The sequence below is a fragment of the Mizuhopecten yessoensis genome, unplaced genomic scaffold, assembly GCF_002113885.1.
Source record: "Mizuhopecten yessoensis strain PY_sf001 unplaced genomic scaffold, ASM211388v2 scaffold10865, whole genome shotgun sequence".
Classification (NCBI taxonomy): Eukaryota; Metazoa; Mollusca; class Bivalvia; order Pectinida; family Pectinidae; genus Mizuhopecten; species Mizuhopecten yessoensis.
The window spans coordinates 64,722-85,044 of NW_018408760.1; the positions used below are offsets into that span (position 1 = coordinate 64,722).

Consider the following 20,323-nt stretch of genomic DNA (forward strand, 5'->3'; position numbering starts at 1 on the left):
CTTAAAGGTGATATTCAATTTCAGACAGGTTTTAAGGAAAAAACTACTACTATGTCTTTTTGCATTTTTGATTTGGTAACCATAGTTTTCACAAGTCCGTAATCTGGGGAAATCACTTTTTGAAAAAGAAATCATTCTCCTAAAAAAATGTATTCAAAATGTAGTTTACAAATGTATTTATATATGTGTAGGTGTGTTGTGCAGGATAAATCCGCTTTCCATGTTTATCTGAGACATGCCCTTTATTTTTAGGTCAAGCCATTTCTACTGTACTCTGCCACCTATGTTTCACTATTTTTGCACTAATCAGGGATATGCAGTCCGTTTGGATAAATACCAATTCCTGTCCATGAGTTTAGTGATTTCCGACCTTTTTCACTCGTTTCAATCATTGGAATAGTTAAACTGAGATTCAGAGTAAGTCTTACAACTGCGTATTTTTTTATTGTTGTCTACTGCATTTCACTATCTCAAATATATAGATAGCTACCTTCCTTGAGCGAGATCCTACACTCAAACGACCAGCGGAGAAAGCCATGTTACTATAAATGTACGTTCTCCAATGGCACGAATACTTGTAAACTATATTCAATCAATTTTGTAACAACTGTATGGATGCAGCGAGCACTAGAGTGTCATCAGCTAGTAGAATAAAAAGTATGTGGATGTCGCTTATACGAAGACCGAAGTTAACCGGGTCAAGCTGCCGTCGAAGGTCATCGATCATTACAATAAAGCACCCAGCGGAGAGCACACGACATTCACCGACTCCTTTCAAGTGTTGGGTACTTAGTTTGGTTTGGTTTGTTTGTATTTTACGTCCTATTAACATATGTGGTCATTTAAGGACGTGTCAGGTGTTGGGTACAGTCTTGGCTATATCGAGATATGACAAGACGATTTTTCTCTCGTTATTGCATCTCAGTCGCGAAGCAGACACACACATGAACAGCCCGAATTGAAGTGTCAGTGGACCTTCAGCCATTTATATTTTTTGGAATATTTTGGAATATTTATAGATATCTTCAAATTCAGAGCAGATCTAGGCCTACACTGCATTTAAGCATGTGAAAATATGTACAGATATGTAAATACACTTGGATTATAACACCGATACCATACAGTAGTAAATAACAACGGTATATTGTTTACGTACAAGGTATCTGTATTATATATATATATATATATATATATCTGCAAGGAAAGTCGGACCGTACACTTAAAAGCACCTTCAACCGACAACAAGCATCTTCAAGTGACAACAAGCGTCGCAATGCAAGTATGAGCGGGGAAAATTACTTGCACACCATATGAGCGACCGGAGCGATATGTGTAAGTATTTTGAACACGAAAAACCCAGATTCAATCCCTTCAATTCGAAATCACTATCATATGGAAGGAAAGCCAAGATACATTCAATTACGAACTTTGTGTATTCATCATAAATTAAGTGTAGTAATATGACGTAACAGTGCAACGTCATTTTGGGGATCTCGAAACATCTTCACATGTTTTTTTGTTTGTTTGAAAACAAGTATTTCTATTATGTGATTGTATTCCTACAGAAAGTACATTAGCTCGAGTTGTGACGATTTTTGTTTCATGGATAAAAAAGTATGAAAGACCTTTAATTTGTATGGCATGGAATGAGCATTTTGTGTCGTAATTCCAACTCCGCATCCCTCGGAAATTGGTTGTTTGTAGTCTCAGCCTCGCTATATGCACCGTATGTACTGTAATTCATCCTTAACATACATAGTTATGCATCATTTTTAGTCAACAGATGATTCATTTTTAAGCTCAAATAACATCAGAAGATGTCTTTCAAATTCAAAATTTGTGTTTTGTTTACGCTGTTATAAATGGCGCGTGCGATGAGTGTGTATTTTGTTTCGGGCTGTAGAAATACAATCACAAAAAAGAAATACTTGTTTTCATAAAATTTTCAAAGATCGTCATAGAATGTTGCTAGAGAAATGTTCATTTGAAGCGCAAAATATTGCAAATCCAAGCCGTGATCTATTTTGGGTACTGACATTGCGGAAAAAAAACACCCAAAAAACGGAAACGCTAATTGTTAATGTAAGAGTGTTCCATAAAAATCTCACGTGAGCCCCGTGTGTTTATTTCGTTGTGGAACACCCATCGATATTCTTTTTTTTGATGCAACCATAAACTTTAGTGATCCATTTTTTGTAGTGTCACCTTATGCCCAGTGTTGAAATCAAATTTTGGATTATATGACTATAAAACACATGCATACCAAACGCTTTAATAGTGTACAAGTACAAGGTAAATGTGTACACATGCATACAGACAACTCCTCGTTATACACGATAGTTTGACCAGGAAGTAATGACGGGGAATAGACATGTTTATATATTAACACAGAATATTATTTGATTCTAAATAATGCAGCAATCTGGTTGATTAAGACGCCCTGAACGTTTGTCAACATGTTGTTCATATTACTGACAATCATATCATCGGCAGGTATGCATATATATGTTAACACTAATGTATTGTTGAGTTATACATATACACTTGTAATGCGGTTTTGTCAATTGTCGTTCGGTTGGTGTTTGATAGAATGTGTTTGTTGTATATTTTAATTCGAAGTGGAGGTAATCACTTCAAATGGCTTCTTTGTTATAACATATTTTTTTGGTTTCAGTGAATGGTGTGTGATACTGTCCCGACATGATGTGTTGTGTAAAACAGGTATCGTCGTACTTCAGTACACTAGTACACGATCTTGTATTTACATACAAACACAGGGACCTGCGAATTTGTTACAGCTATATTTGGACCTAAACTAAGGTGTTCAGAGTAATTTTATATGTTTTAGGGGTTTAGATCGACGTTCGGTAAAAATGACACCCCGATGATCATATATATATATAGGTAAGATAAGAAAAGTGTGCGTACTAATTTACGTAATATTACCAACACGTATTAGACTTGCTCAAGTCCTTGAATACTATTACACTAAAATCAATAAGAATGGAATGTGCGTCAAAATCAATCTCACTTAGTATTACTAGACGTGGATTGTACCAATTGTGTTTATCAGTTACGGTCAGTCCGGATAGGCAGATAATTCGAACAAACTTTTGAACAATAAAAGCAATAATTTGCGGTCTAGCGATAATTTGAAACCTCTTTATTCACATTTTGGATTATTCGAAAACAAGAGAGTGCTGAAACAATGGAATTATTGATCGATTTTGGCTTCATGTATCGGCAATGCAAATAGCCTCGCGAAATCTGCTCAAATTGATTTATTTGTAAATCGACAGCATTTAATAATTGAGTAACAGGTTGTAGTCATGATGTGCAATCTATGACAGACCATAATACATAAACATTCTACATGTTAGCGATGATTGAGTTTCTCCCTTGTTAACATGTACACACGCCAATCACTTTGTTTCTGTCCCGACCAGTACGGAGCGCGAAACTTTGCCGTCGCATCGCTGATAGACTGGACATGTGTCGATATTACTGTTTACATTTTGAGTATAAAGTTGCGAACTGGGCACCAATATCTGCTTTAGTACTTAATTGATATGTTACCTATAGATGTTTCAAAGTAAACAGGTTTGATCAGGCAGTCGGTCGAACTCGTTAGTCCGTAACTGCAGATTCAATCCACACTCCGCATCCTGATACATTACAATATCGTACTTTCATCAATGCTCGAAAAACTGCTTTGCGGTCAGTGCAAATTGAACTTGATGATTGATTATTAATAGGTAAGAAGGTACAAGAAAGATAATTGTACCATTATTCATTACCAGATTTGCGAATATATTGTAATAGGCCGTCGTTGTCCCGAATCAAAGACTTGACTGATTTTTGCCGAAATCGACTTGGTTTGTTTGAACTACTTTTATTTTAACGGCTATACTTTCGTGTATGTCTAATTTGAATAGGATTGACATTATTTATTAATTTTTGCTTTATCTGACCGCAGAGGTTTGTTGTGCCGAATCCATCATGATCCGTTGGAACAACACACACTTTTCCGTGTCATCATTTTGACACCGACAACAATTATGAAGACTTCCGACACCCCGACGATAATTAATAACACTTTAAAATTTCAAAAGCAATCGTTGTTACAAAGCGCAAATAAAATAAACAAATTAATAATTTCAGACTAAAATAATAACAACTTTTGCATAAAAGTACATAGATGTGAAAGACAATGATGACTTGTTAGATTATCCAACTGTCGGTCACATTTCAATACCTGAATGTAATTAAAACAAGTCACATATTCACAAACATTGAGGAATCACACACCACAGTTTCGATACTATTCAATTGCCATAATGATGTACAATGATATCGACTGAATAATCTGACCTGCTACAGGCCTACCTTTGAACAAGTATTAAAATGAAGTCAATTAAAAAATCTAATAAGTCTTTAAACAGCGACACCTAATTTTGAAAACAAACCAAAACAATAAGTATTTTGGAGGATGCATATTATCATGCAATGTATATTCAAGTTTGAATATTTTGTCTGTTTTAACCGGCAAAATAAAATCAATTTGTTAATGTTTTACATTTCTTGCTTTTCACATTATCATGACAGATGCTGTGACACTGACTGGGTCGTCTGAGTACGCTGTTCCCGGGAGTGACTTTACTCTGACGTGTGACGTAACAGACGAGGCCAATGCTGTTAGGTTTTACCGCCGTCCTAACGTGTCTGCTCCAGTAGGAGGTATACAAGTAGGTGTTAGTCAATGTTTCAACATCAACGTCAACCCGCCCGTCAACTGTACACTGGATGTCTGTTCCTGTGTTACCACGTCGGCTGGAGGACGTGGTACAGTGTTCCGGTGGGTCATACAGCCACGGACGGGAGATCATGGATCAGTGTGGTTCTGTACACGTACCAACCTTAACCTGACTGACCAAGAACTGGACAGTCAAAAATACACTCTAAATGTGGCAGGTGAGTTAATGTCCATCAATTGTTGATGATTTGTATATCACAATTCCTGTTCAATACCCATCATAACATCAGAGAAATGAGGTTTAGTGTTATTTTACCTAAAATGAAATACATTAGTTAATATTTTAAGCACAACTTGTAAACAAAGAAGATACCACTTGTATGATATTTTACATTTATATTGAAGCGACAAAAGAAATCGTTCAAGCGACCAAGAACGATTAATCAGCAAAATATTATCACAGGTAGTGACAAGTCATATTTACTGCCCTGTAAATTCTCCCTCCAGTTACCCATTCTGCTTTTTGTGTCAGTGTCATCCCCGGTACAAAAACAACGTGGATCAAACATCGTCACGTCATATGTTAAATGCAGTCGAACAGCCGACTAGCATATCGAATCGTTTTGCCCTTTCAAGCTACGTCAGATTTCCTGTTTAATTCGACATTCAATAACAGCAGCTTCACATTCAAGAATATGTAGAACTTCAAAATTAGCGACTCTCCACTTCTAGATAGTGATGACTCTCAGCTGAGCCAGCGCAGCGCGTCTAAACATTGTTCTTCGGCGATTACGCGTCAGAGAATTATATATTGAAACTAATAAATTCATCAACATGTTTTTGTGTTTTGATTCTGCACAATTTTGATATATTGAACTATCAACGTACACCATTATGTTGCATGATGGTCCTTCAGTGACGGACTTTATTTTTTTACATTACGTCAATACGTAGACTTGCACAAGCTCCAGTATCTTGAACATTGGGTGAGCAATTGCGTTGGTCTTTAAACAAATTCAATTAGAACTGATCGCTGTTCATTATGAACCTATATGGAGTTTGGGGGGACTTATTGTGTTTGCTCTGTTTCTTCTTATTATTATTAACTCCCCTAACGAAGTGAGGGACTTATTAGTTTTACTCCGTTAAGTGGCTACTTATGCAGGGTTCTGATAGGTCGGAATTTAGATATTCTTTGATTTCACTCAAATTTTGTGTGTAGGTGTATTTGAGCACTGCGTACATAACTGCAGGGGTTTCGGGACTTCTATTATGGTCCCCCATTACAATTAGTACTTGTTATTAGGGATTTCCATTTCGGATTGAAGTCCCTATTGTTTTCGTTATGTTTTTTTCTTATTCTTATTATTAGGGGTTTCTATTTCGGATAGTTGTACCGTTCATATTTCACAACATTATAAAGGACAACGATCTCATGACATCCGAGCAAAATCACGAGCATTACTTTAAAGGTCAAGGTCACAGATCTATAAAAAGAGTTTTTTAAAACGTTTTTTCGAACGACCATAACTTCAAAAGCGTTTGTTGTACTTCATGCACGCTTAATATTTCATGTAGATCTGATCGGGGCTAACTTTTTTCAAGACATGTCATCAGAGAATATGTCCAGTTCAAGGCCTCGGTATCGGGTAAAATAAAGGTCAAAAATGAAAATCTCTAAAATGGTTCATTATTCATCAAATATTTAAGAACACGGTCTAATGAAGGTATGTGGAAAGTTTCAAGGTCATTGCATGAAAAATGTCAAAGATATGCCACTTTGAAAAATGTTCCCGCCAAATTCAAAATTTTGAAACTTGTGTACTTAAAACTCTTTTTCTCCATAACCATGACACATACGAGTAAATATTTGGCATATTTATAGCATGTATGCTTGACTACTAAAAATCATTGACCTTGACCTACTTTCAAGTCCACGGGGGTCAAATGATCAAACAGATTAAAGGGCGGGGTCAACATTTGGACCCCACTTTGATTTCTTTTATTCTTTTGCCAAATGTAGATACATACAAATGATCAACAGCTGCATAATTGATTATTCATGATTACTACTGATAACCGTAGTGGACCTCCTTGCATAATACCAGGTTGAGTGACGGGGGTATCCTAACAAAATGACAGATTAATGTCACAGGCGAATGTTATTTTGAACATGCATTATGATAGTGTACAGTGTATACAATTCCTGTTATTTTGATACTAGGTATGCCATATTGGTATCCATGAAGTAAGCGTAGTAATACTTTTAATTAGGAAAACATGCAAAATGTTCACAAACTTTAAAATATAACCAACATTGTCAACTTGCCTATGTATAGTTACAATGGTAGTCTATATATTAAACTTCTTTACACAATTACCATCCATATATTCTGTCTACAGAATAATTTTAATTTAATAACAAAACCGGTAAAGTATTTTTTTAGCATGCTAAACATGATCAATGCCCTATTTCACATAATCATGGAGATTTGATTATAAATGTTTATTATGGTAAATACCGATACATTTTCTGTTTTTGTATCATATAAAAACACTATATTATATTACGCATGATTTTAAGTTATGTGCAGCAGTAATAACTCAAAAATATGTATACTGCCAAAGTATTTTTTTTCCTTTGGAGAACTACTTAAGGCTGAGATTGTGTTATAGACAAAGATATGCAAGTATATAAAAATAATTAAATAATCTTAATAGTAAAACTATTATACACTTTATTATACCCCCGCAACAAAGTTTTGGGGTATACTGGACTCAGAGTGTCCGTCCGTCCGGCGTAAACTTTTGTTTGTCCGGCATTCTCCTCCTACATTTTTCTACCGACCTCTTTGAAACTTGGTATGCATTATAATCATGATATGAAGTTGTGTCTCCTTTTACAGAATTTTGATTCGACAATATGTCCACGAGTTATTGCTCTTTGTTTATTTCAGTATTTGGTTTTTGTCCGGCAATTTCCTACATTTTTCAACGGATCTCTTTGAAACTTGGTATACATTATAATCATAATATGAAGTTGTGTCTCCCTTAAAACGAATTTTGATTCGACACTTTTTACCAAAGTTTGTTTATTTCAGTATTTGATTTTGTTCCGGCAATTTCCTACATTTTTCAACGGATCTCTATGCAACTTAGTATACATTATAATCATGATATGAAGTTGTGTCTCCCATTACCGAATTTCGATTCGACGATGTTTGCAAAAGTTATTGCCCTTTGTTCATTTCAGTATTTGATTTTTTTGTCCGGAGTTTTTCTCCTACATTTTTTATAGCATGTTGGCTAACCACTCTTAGAATGATGCAGATCTTTTTTTCAATATAAGAAAGTATATACAGTTGTGGGATCGCACAACGTTACACGATGCACGGTGTATGAATGATGTGTGTACGATGTGCGAACGATACAAAGTTAGACGATCATTCCTTGCGCATATTTTTGTGCACGAAGAGCGAACGTTGTGCGATAACAATCGTGGTTGGTGTAAATTGAGGAATGCCTAACAATATATACTGTTTCGTGTTTAAACATATACACTTGATTTTTATGTATGTTTCTATATTATATCTACATCTATAAGCTTATCTTTATGTCTATACTTTCCTAAATGAGAAATTGTGTTTTCGGTATATTTAAACGACCTTATCGACACAAATTACAACACAGTCTCGTATACAGGTAAGCATAGCCATTTTGTACCTGGACCGTAGTTTTCCCCCGCCCGGGGCGCTTACGTATTTCGTCTGATAGGGCTAGGGGTGTGAAAATCCAGGTGAAGGGAAGCTATAGACAAACCGAATGCAAATAACAAATACTAAACGTGTCAGGTGCAGACCAGGTAAAACTTCGGTCCCTCATCAAATTGTTATTTACCTGTTCTGTTACCTTGGAGCCAAACCCATTCAACGATCACTGTAATGCTGTGTTACACGCATTGTAAAACTGTACATAATCTTTATTACTGTGATGAGAAATTACAGTAATGCAAACAGTTTTCATTATTGCATACGAGCTTTTCGTATTTGTTTTCATTCCGTAATTTTGATCTACAAAGTTTACCAAATCGCACAGTTGTGCGGAGAGAAGCGCACAATGGGACGAACGAATGTTAAATCGCACAGTTGTGCGCACCATTTGTGAACGAATTGCGGACGGTGCGTGAACGGTGCATGCATCGTGTGCGCATGCTATTTATGGTGCGTTGGGCGGTCACACCCAACTGTAACACTATATGGCATTCAACGGGCGTATATATTCTGCCCCGCGGTACTCTTGTTATAGATCTTGGTCGGGGCTAACCTTTTCCCATGCCATGTTATCAGAGAATATGTCAAGTTCAAGGTCAAGTCACTGTCCGTCCTTGGCGTTGGTCAAAATAACAGAGCTGTCAATCACCATTACCTGTGGTACCATCATTACATGTACTGGGGTTCGTGTGGCGTTGTCCAAATAGCACAGCTGTCATTCACAACTATTTCAGGATAAAGTCCCATTAAGGGGTGGGGGAGGGGGAAGGGAAGAAATAAACGCTAAACGCCTTTCTATCAATGCTGACCATTCAGAAATAACTTGACCCTATAGTATGAATAAGGTACAAGGTTTGTCAGAGAAGGGAAGTGAAGGGAAACGTATAAAAGCGATCGTCAGTCCGAGAACATATCTTAGATCATTTTCCTGATGGAAATCCCGTGTTTTGATCTTGACCAAATCTAGTTATTATTATTCTTCTTCCTCTTCTGCTTCTTATTCTTCCGCCGTAAAAGTTTCCGACACTTTTCTCAAAGAAATTTTGACAATAATTAATGAAACTTTACAAAAATGTGCATCATGGGGGTGTGCAAATGACCTTTAATTTCCCTATCAGTCATCAAACATGGCTTCCACAGCCTCTTATTGGTCGAAATTAGATATTGGTCGGTTTATTCATTTGGTATGTAGGTGTATTTTTGCATCATTGCGACTATGGGAGCAGTGTGGGGTACTTTTGTAGTACTTCTTCTCCCCCTTCTTCTTCTTCTTCTTCTTCTTCTTCTTCTTCTTCTTCTTCTTCTTCTTCTGCTTTCGCCGTGAACTTGTGATGCTATTTTTGATGGAAACATACACAGGGACCTGATAATTTGTTACAGCTATATTTTGACTTAAACTAAGGTGTTCAGAGTAATTGTACATGTTTTAGTGGTTAAGATCGACTTTCGGTAAAAATGTTTATAATCAATGGATTATCAAATAACTTATTATAGTTAAGTAACATGTAAACATACAATAAACAATAAAAATATAACAATAGCTTGTTCTTTTAAAAGCTGTGACTTAATTAATGTGAATATTTACCTGTAACATTTGCCACAATTTAATGATGAAAAGTCAACTTATTAAATAAGCTGACAATATGTCTTTAACTATTAACATATATTAATTAGAGGCAGAAATAATAAAAATAAAAAAATACCATTGTTTAGGAAAATTGAAAACATGAAATGGAAATAAATATCTGAAATATTTTTTTGGAAATAATTTATTAAACAGTGCAATACATATAAAAAATAATGAATAAAAGAAATCAAATTATTATGAAGAAATGCGTTTATGTCATAGTTTCATAGAGCCAGGTAGCATTATAGTCTGTAAGAGTAATTTCCCTTTTAATGCATAAAGTGCAAGTGCTTGCACATTTTTATCGACGTATTTCGACTATTACAATCGACCTGAAATTTAGCACACGACTAGGTAAGTGCATACTATTTATGAATCAGAAGAAAAAGGTGAAAAAAAAATGATTAACGAATTACTGGGCGTGCGGAAATACAAACGTGTTTGAAATTCTGACTGTAAGTTGAGAAAAAAATCATATAAAAAATAAGGGTATTACCATACTTTTTTTTGTTTAGCTCACCTGCCCGAAGGGAAGGGCAAGTGAGCTTATGTCATGGTTTGGCGTCCGTAGTCTGTCCGTCGTCCGTCGTCGTCCGTCAACTTTTCTTGTAAACAACTTCTTCTGAAGAACTTACAGGTAAAGAATCTTAAGATATAGCTGGTCGCTTCGCTGGTAAGAGCCCAACACAGTTTGAGAACAAAAACGACCTTGACCTACTTTAAAGGTCACAGGGGTCAAATGTGTCAAACATTTCAAACGACTTCTTCTGAATAACTGAAAGATATAGAATCTTTATATTTGGCTGGTGGCTTCCTGGGATAGAGCCAAACAAAGTTTGAGAATGAAAATGACATTGACCTTCTTTCAATGTCACAGCGGTCAAATATGTCAAACTATTTAAACGACTTCTTCTGAAGAACTAAAAGGTATAGAATCTTCATATTTTGCTGGTGGCTTCCTGTGATAGAGCCCGACAATGTTTGAGAACGAAAATGACATTATTCTACTTCCAAGGTATCGGGGGTCAAATGTGTCAAACACTTCAAACCACTTTTTCTGAATCACTGAAAGGTATAAGATCTTTCTGTTTGGCTAGTGGCTTCCTGAGATAGAGCCCTAACATGTTTTTAGAATGAAAATGACCTTGACCTACTTTCGAGGTCACAGGGGTCAAATATGTCAAACCATCAAACGACTTCTGATGAATAATCCAAAGGTATACAATCTTCATATTTAGCTGGTGGCTTCCTGGGATAGATCCCGACACAGTTTGAGAACGAAAATGACATTGATATACATTCAAGGTCTCAGGGGTCAAATGTGTCAAACATTTCAAACGCCTTTTTCTGAATCACTGAAAGATGAAGAATCTTCATATTTGGCTGTAGTCTTCCTGAGATAGAGCCTGACAAAGTTTGAAAATGAAAATGACCTTGACCTACGTTCAATGTCACAGTTGTCAAATATGTCAAAAACATCAAACGACTTCTGATGAATAATCCAAATGCATAACATTATGATATTTGACTGGTGGCTTTCTGGGATAGAGCTCACCAAAGTTTGAAAATGAAAATGACTTCAACCTACTTTAAAGGTTACAGAGGTCAAACTCATTTCAAAGAATTTGTTCTGTAGAACCAAAAGGAATAGATTCAAAGGTTTTGGCTGGTAGCTTCTTGGAATAGATCTAACAAGTTTGAGCAGGAAAATGACATTGACCTACGTACAAAGTCAAAGGGAAACATATGTCAAACAACTGAAGAAGAACCAAAAAGCATAAAATCTTATAATAACATTTGGCTGAAAGTTTCAACAGATGGAGCCGACAAAGTTTGCGAGTGATATTTAATGAGAATATTTTGCTATGACTGCTTAAATATTCAGGTGAGCGATACAGGCCCTCTGGGCTTCTGTTTATAGTAATATAATAATGCTGAAAGTTCATTACTAAACCACTCGACTTTTGTCTTTCTCCTTTATTACACAATTTATCAGACTCATCACTCATTAATTTTAGCTGTACATTGCTTATACAATAAATATGTTTTAATCTTATTTTCACCTAACTTTTGAGATCTGCTATTGATTTTTCTAAACATCTGTCGGTACATTTTGGCCGATTCCATTTCGACTTATGTTTGACTAATTGTGGGTTAACATTGTCCTGTATACAATGTACCAGCTCACATGACCTATTCTGATCGCTTTCCGTCAGTGGTCCGTCGTGCCGTCGTGCGTAAACTTTTTACATTTCGACTTCTCGAGAACCAGTGGGCGGCGTTTTTTTTCGAAACTTGGTCAGAATTATCCTTGGTAGATGAGGCTATACAATTGTAAAATTTGGATTCCTGCCCAAACCCGAGGGGAATTGGCAGTACCCCAAAAGGAAAACATTTCAAAAATCTTCCTCTCAAGACTCAGAGATAACATCCATTCTCCCTTGCGGAGGGGGTAAAATAACTATAGTTTTGGAAAGAAATAGATAATTTGATACTGGCAACATACACATTACTAAATATCGATCGTAACACACGGCGGTAATTACAACTAGGACGGGGATACATGAGTATGTACGAAGCAGGGTCAATTACGAGGTCGCGTGGTTCTCATTGGATAATAGAAGGTCAGATCATTGATCAGGTCAAATTTCACGGGTCGTCTGCTCCAGTTATACACAGATATACATGATGCAACAAAATTGTCCCCGGCAGCTTTCCAAGGGAACACGTAAGGTGTTTCAATGAGTCAAATTGCGGATTTTTCAGTACGTAGAACGTCAGCTTTATATTCAGTTCTTCTAAATTCTTCCACTTGGGGGTCGTTTCTGTTGATATTTGATCCAAAGAACTATAAATGGTTCGGTGCGTTAATTATGGCCCCCAAATGCATCAAAATTCAAAATCTTAAAATGAACTTTCAAACGACTGTTTCTTTAACTTTGAATACTTCCCAAATACTATCATGAAAATATTTATTTGTATTTCTATTTTTTGTTGCCATGGTAACAAGTTCAAATTTTGCATCAATTAGAACAATTTGAATATTCATATTTTGCATAGTTTTTCCCCTGGAAATGCGCTCTGTTATGTATTTGATATTCCGGATAGTTGGTCCCGATATTAGACTATGCCATTTATGTAGTGTCAAGTGATGTAATAAAGCCTTTTCTCGGTGTTATGCCAAAATGTGTTTGTGTTTCGAAGGAGCTGCCTAAAAAACCTCATATGTAACACCCACTAAGGTAGCTAAGAGAAAAACTAGGTGAAAACCTGTCAAAACTGACTGAATATTCAAATTTAATTATTTTTGCAAATATTAACTGGGTACCATGGCAGCCATAATTGAAAACACAAATAACTGTGTGCATAATAGTACCGAGGAAGTATTCAAAATTAAAGAAACAGTCATTTGAAAGTTCTATTGAAGATTTTTATTTCGATGGCTTTGTGGGCCAAAAAAGGCCCAAACTATATGAAGTCCTTTGTGATATTACCTTCAGATTTTACATCTAAAACTGTTGAATTTCAATGCTAGATCTGCCTGTACAATAGATTGAATCTAGTTTCATCTAATGCAACAAAGTTAACACTTACTGAAAAATGACAAACATTATATGTACAATTTTGTACACTTACATATCTTTATTTATACTTAAATACAGTAAATATAAACTTTAAACGCTTGACAATTCGTACTTCCGTTCAAATGTGTAAATCATTACAGAATATTGATTAGCTATTGAAGTGAACAAATTAGCTTTCTCTGCTTTAAGAATATCAATAAGGAAGATAATTAGAAACATTATATTTTCACCACTTTTATTTTTGTTTAACACATTGTATGCGTTCGTCAGCAACCATTTATAATCAAAATCAAAACTATTTCGCATGTAATATACCTGGTGATGGCAATTTTTGTTATTCAACCAGATTTAACACTAATATTGACTCAAGAACAACAAGTCCATCATGAAACTGACATCATTTCCATCAACTAAATCATCACTGAACACAATACAACACACACTCTTGACCCTCAAATTTGACAATAACAAAATAAGGGTATCAATAAAACATCGAGGAAAACATGGTCGAAAACGCTACAAAACTTCATGTCAACAGCGACAATAAAGAGGAAGACACTTTTGCTGTAGATACCTGGAATTTCTAACGTTTATAATCAGTACAAACATTAAATTTTACCATTTCACGTGGATAATCTTAATTATTAAAAAGAAAAATCTAAAATCTTCATTTTATACTTATAGTTGTGGGAGACGTGACACTCTCTAACCTGCTATGTCTTACATGTTAAACATGTTTAAGTTAGATACAAATACAACCTTCATGGATTGGCATATCAGCTCAAACAATTTGTTTAAACATTCTGCCTACAACTCACATTATCATGCTTAACAGGACTCCACGAACAATCCAACTATTCCTCCTCGTCAACATACAGATCGAGCGCTCGCCAGTATGGGCGGGGCCAAATGACCGACTTTTGAAAGCTTCTTTCCGATTGGTCAGTTCACTGAAGAATGACACGTCGCCAGTTCAGGTTATAAAGTAGGACTTTACTACGTACTTGTATACAAGGAAATACAATGTATCTAAACAAATTAGCGTAGTATATTTGTTAAGGTGTGTTAGTATGGGGATGGTACGTTGTTTTTTCTGTCTATACTGGCGATTAGAACATGCAATTTGGTTTAAACTTTCGACGTATCGGTCTCGAATTCAAACCAAATTTCATGTTCTAATCAAAAGACACACGATTAACGGTTGCACGAAATATGATGACAGGGTAATAAATGCAAAGCCGTTTTTTAGTAATTTAAATGCTGAGCACACTACTTTATTAACTGTGGATCTAGCCCGAATTTCCTCTGGCCCTAACACCAGACTTCGACATTTTGACAGATAGATGTCTGGTGTGGGGCCAGATAGCACTGATATATGAAAACGTGGATTTCGCCGACACCGTTTGGAATAGGATAGTACCAATATAAACACCCAGTCTCATCTGCCCTGGCAACATATTAAAAAAAACCTCTCGTCGTCAGAAAGCTACGTTATCGCAGCTAGGTATCGGAGAGTTATGAGGGGCTGACAAAAAAACTCTTCACACAACACGTATCTCAAATATACTTATATATCGATTATTTATTGATCCAAATCAGCTCTTATTATCACCAACAACTGCTAAATTCTGTCAGAAAGGTCCTCAATTTTTAATTGTTCAAAATTTCCCACCTGAGCGAACGCCGTCTGCTATTGCCAACCGGAAGTTTACAAGCCAAACCGGTAAAGTGGGTCGTGAACACCCCCTGAAGTTTGACCCCATATCAATCCGCCATCTCATTTTAACATATACTACAACTAAAGTTTTCTAACGTTCAATGCATGTGGATTTCATTCAATGTAAAATATGCCATCAGTTACCTATTTCAATTACTCAGAGGCGCTGTATTAAATCGGAACACATTTTAGGTAGGGAATACAGTCGTATGAAACACTTGCTGCCTTTAGAACATTTCCTGAACGCGTCTGTTTGTTGATTAGTCACTCCTCGATACCAAACGGTGTCGGATAATTCCACGTTTTCATATAGCAGTGCGCACTGGCCCCACACCAGACATGTACTAAGTCTGGTGTTAGGGCCAAAAGGAAACTCGGACTACGGTAGATCAAGATCATTTCAATTTACTAAAATCTGCATTAAAATGCTTCCCGATATCGATCGCGAGATTGCTTTAAAAATTGTAGCAGTTGTACAAATTTGAGTGTATCAAGATATTAAACCAATATAAATTACAAATACCTGTATTTAAACCATATGGTTTTTTTTGTTTTTTTTTCTTATTTATTTTTTCCAGTTTCCGATCTACAAGCAGTCACATTCCCAATGTAGTGCATATAGATGAGAGGGAGAAAAAGATAGAGGAGCTTCTAGATGAGTTCATGCTTCCAGTATGCATCAATGTACAGGGACATTAGTATTTTGATAAGAGAGAATGTAATAAAACAAAATGTTTGAACAGAATTGTTTTATTTATTTTAAAAAAGTCCTAAATCATACCAGAAGACACAACAAATGTTTAGAGAGGTCGGACGGTGCAGTGGATAGCGCACTTGCCTTTCACCAAGGCGGACGTGGTTCGATTTCCCGGTAGAACGTGAAAAGGTATGGTTGGGTCACCTGCCTGATCACGTGGGTTTCTCCGTGTACTCCCGTTTCCTCTTAAAAATAAATCCTCCACGCGCGCTAGCATCCGTGCCAGCAAGAGTGATTAATATAAGTTGAAATAACTTGTTTCATAATTGTTGTAAGATAAATAAAAATTATTATTTATAACATATGCCATGCCGTGACGGCACACGTGTTTTTATTAATTTAGATGTGATTTTTTTTGTAGCGTGTCATCACCCCCTCACAGGATGACCCCTATTGGGAGATTCAGGTGTTCTTAGGCATGTAATATGTTAATAATAATAAAAAAAAATGTATTTACATCAGCATTTGCTTTAAAATGTGACATTTTCTAACACGTACAAGAATACTTTTTACAGCTGGTCCCGGAACCTCCCTATCCCTGTCCCCAGCGGACACTACCTACAACAGGACTGAGAGGGACACGTTATCGGACATCACCTGTACAGCTGACTGTAGACCTGACTGTACCTTTGTCTGGACAAAACCTGACGACACCAACTTAACTGCCTCCGCTGTGTTGTCACTGGGACAACTGAACAGGTCAGAACACGGGACATACAGATGTACGGCTAGAAATATTATCGGCGAGGCATCTTTAACAGTCAGTGTTACTGTAGTGTGTAAGTATGTTTGTATATGTCAATAAATAACTTTACCAATAGACACAGAATATCATTGGAAAGTCGACTGCAACCATCAGTGTTACTGTACAATGTAAGCACCGGTATGCTGGCTATTCGGTATAATGGGAAAGGTAGCAGTCCTCACTATTACAATTCTTAATTTTTTGGTTGAATTGTTATCATTCTTATTTTTTGGAAACCGGTGTCCGTTTAAAAAAAGAAGAGATTTTAAAATAGTTTGTAAATTTTAAATACCTTCAAACAACTTTGCCTTAATTTCTTTTTGGTCTTTAGTATTAACCAGGATTTCAGTTTGTTGGAAAAAAGGATGCTTATTGTTTATGCAGAGACTTTGATCAACTTGAAGCACATCCTTTGTCTTTGAACAATATCAATATTCATCAAAAGTTTCATAAAAGTACGGTAATGTTTTAACAAATCATCCGGAAGAAACCGTCAACAATTAGATCGCAGATTGTTGAATATTTATCCTCGGAGTTTTCTCTACTTGGGATCTACTCTTTATCTTTGAATAATATAAATATAGGTCTTTTGCGAAAACTGTTTACCAATCAGATCGCAATATTATGCTACATATTAATGCGCATTTTTAGTATTGTTGTATTGTACATACATAATAAATATATGTTGTTTTCTTTTTCAGATGGACCTGGGAACAGTGTTGTGTTACAACCCCAATCAAAAGTAGTGGATATTGTTGAAAATCAGACTGTACCCAATATCACCTGCTCTGCTGACTGTAGACCGTCATGTAGCTACACCTGGTCTAAATCAGACAAAAACTTCTCTAACCCGTTGAGTCTGTCTGTGGCCACGAGGGACAACGCCGGGCAGTACACGTGCACAGCCAGCAATACTGTCAGCGGTAAAACGGAGATGTGGAGCCTCATTGTTAGATGTAAGACTGTTTATCCCCTCGCAACGAGAGTTCGAAGGGCGATATGATTCTGCTCGATCGTGCGTATGCATATATGTTACACTCTTTGTCAACACTCTAGCCACTTCATTTCTCTACGTAATTTCATGAAAACTTAATGCAAGTGTTTAGTATGACAATACGTTGAACAAGTTCACGTTTTGGGTAACTGCGTTGAAGGTTTAGGACACTGTTACTATTTAAAAAAATTAAAAATGTCATGGTAATAATAATAAGAAGAAGAAACAACACAGTGCCGTGCCGTGACTCGAACCCGCAACCCTTCGGTCACGATACCGGCGTCCTACCATTAGACTACCGTGCCTGATGAAACTTCATGCTTTATGAAACTTCATACAACTGTTTGGTATGGCAATGCCTTGAACAAGTTAACGTCTCAGGTTTCTACTTTCAAGGTCAAGGTCACTGTAACTATTTTAAGAAACTTTTTAGACTTCATTCCTCAACAGAATTTCATGAAACGTGATACAAATGTTTGGTATGACAATACCTTGAACAAGTTTGCGTTTTGGGTGACTGCGTTTAAGGTCAAGGTCACTGTTACTATTTTTAGAGAAAACAAACTTGTCATCGATCTATCGACTTCATTCCACAACGGAATTACTTAAAACGTCATACAGGTGTTAGGTATAGCAAATCCTTGAACAAGTTCACGTTTCAGGTTTCTACTTTGAAGGTCAAGGTCACTGTTACTTTTTAAAAATAAACTTTGTCATCGCTCTAGCAACTTCATTCATTAACAGAATTTTGTGAAACTTGATACGATTGCTTGCCATGACAATACCTTCAACAGATGCAGTCGCTAGAGCAGTTACTTTAACATCATTGCATTTCTTGAGCTAGTAAAACGATGACTGCCGTAGAATGTTAGCTGAGCCTGCGCACTGCGTAAATACATTATTATTTCGCAATGACGCGTCAGAAAATTTAATAATATGAGGCACGGTAGTCTAGTGGTAGGACGCCGGGCTAGTGACCGAAGGGTTGCGGATTCGCGCCACGGCACGGCAAGGTGTTGTATCTTTGAGAAAGATGCTTTACCCCGCTTGTTCCAGTCTATTCAGCTGTGCATGAGTACGTTGTTGGACAGTGCTAGAATTGTTGAATGCTAGCTGTTAACGCCGAAATGGCAGATCCGGCTGTATGCTCCCCAGGGAGTTGAGAAAGATATTGACTGGTTGCAAAGGCCCTATAACCACGGTTAATAATTTGTGACCCCCTTTGAGACGACCTACGAACTAGGTCGTGATAAAGCGGTATATAAGAACCTCGAATTATTATTATTGTTATTATATAAAGTAAACAACAAAAAACTAAAATTACATTTAAAATATGCTGCCTGATGATTGGTTATTTAAATGGCCCTTCGTCCGTTCCGTGGTCCGTGGTCCGTCCGTGGTCCAATGTTCGTGGTCCGTCGTCCGTCAAATTTGATTTGTAGGTTTCCCTTGGTCTGTAGTTGTGCATGTTTACTTTTGAGACTGATCGGATACACAAAATGGCTGACAAGCAGCCATCTTTGATTTCGATATTGAATACTTGTAATCACTATTTCTCAGAAAGTACTTGAGGGATCTTTCTTAGATTTGATACGTATGTTCCCCATGGTCTGTAGTTGTTCAGTTGTGATAAATTGAGACTGATTGGATAAACAAAATGACTGTTTGTTTTTGCTTATTCTCCAAAATACTTTGATATATTGGTTTTACTTGGTCCTTAGTTGTGCATGCTTTTTTTTGAGTTTTTGTATACACAGCAGTATAAAATTAAGTTCAAATGAAGATGATATAATGGTGGACGCCAAGATTCCTCTGGGATTTCTTGTTTCTGTTCCTTTCAAAATGATTCGGCAATTGATAGGCATAAAACGTTATACAATGCTTTCGTTTTTTTATTCTCTTGCATTGTAGTTCCGCCTCGAATTATCAGTCTTAATTACACAAAAGGGGGCGCTGATGTCACTGAGAAGGGACCTAAAGCACTGATCTGTGCTGTAGAGAGTTTCCCTCCGTCTACAATAAAGTGGTATTTCAAAGCCAACAACAGTCTTCTTTCCACCGACCGGGACGTACTAGAGAGTACTTATAACCTGACAACTGCTGGCTGTCTTGACACGGGACTGTACACCTGTTTTGCCGATAACAATGTCTCGGACAGAGCAGTAACTATGGACATAGGAATCAATGTTTTGTGTACGTAATTTTTTGTCTGTCTATAATATCAATCTGGCTTAAATTCTACACGAACACCAAAGAAAACCTTATATAAAACCATGTCATACGTCTATATCTTTAATAACTGTATGACAATGTTAACGATAATGTATGCACTGTAACATGTATCATGCTTAATATATATATATATATGTCGGTAAT

General features: G+C 36.5%; 1 protein-coding gene across 1 annotated transcript; it reads left to right on the forward strand.

The window, feature by feature from the left end:
• The first annotated feature begins 2,341 nt into the window (after positions 1 to 2,341).
• On the forward strand, positions 2,342 to 20,284 carry LOC110463065 (hemicentin-1-like). The gene is made up of 5 exons (XM_021517403.1): positions 2,342 to 2,493; positions 4,606 to 4,971; positions 16,724 to 16,987; positions 17,655 to 17,909; positions 19,859 to 20,284. Exons 1-5 carry the CDS (start codon positions 2,457 to 2,459, stop codon positions 20,146 to 20,148), a joined length of 1,212 nt encoding a protein of 403 aa, XP_021373078.1. The 5' UTR covers positions 2,342 to 2,456; the 3' UTR covers positions 20,149 to 20,284.
• The last annotated feature ends 39 nt before the right edge of the window (positions 20,285 to 20,323 follow it).

Coding starts and splice junctions, on each gene's coding strand:
- LOC110463065 (XM_021517403.1), top strand. CDS start 2,457: ATGTTGTTCATATTACTGACAATCATATCATCGGCAG. Junction 16,988..17,654: donor AGTCAGTGTTACTGTAGTGT/GTAAGTATGTTT, acceptor TTTCTTTTTCAG/ATGGACCTGGGAACAGTGTT. Junction 17,910..19,858: donor GTGGAGCCTCATTGTTAGAT/GTAAGACTGTTT, acceptor CTTGCATTGTAG/TTCCGCCTCGAATTATCAGT.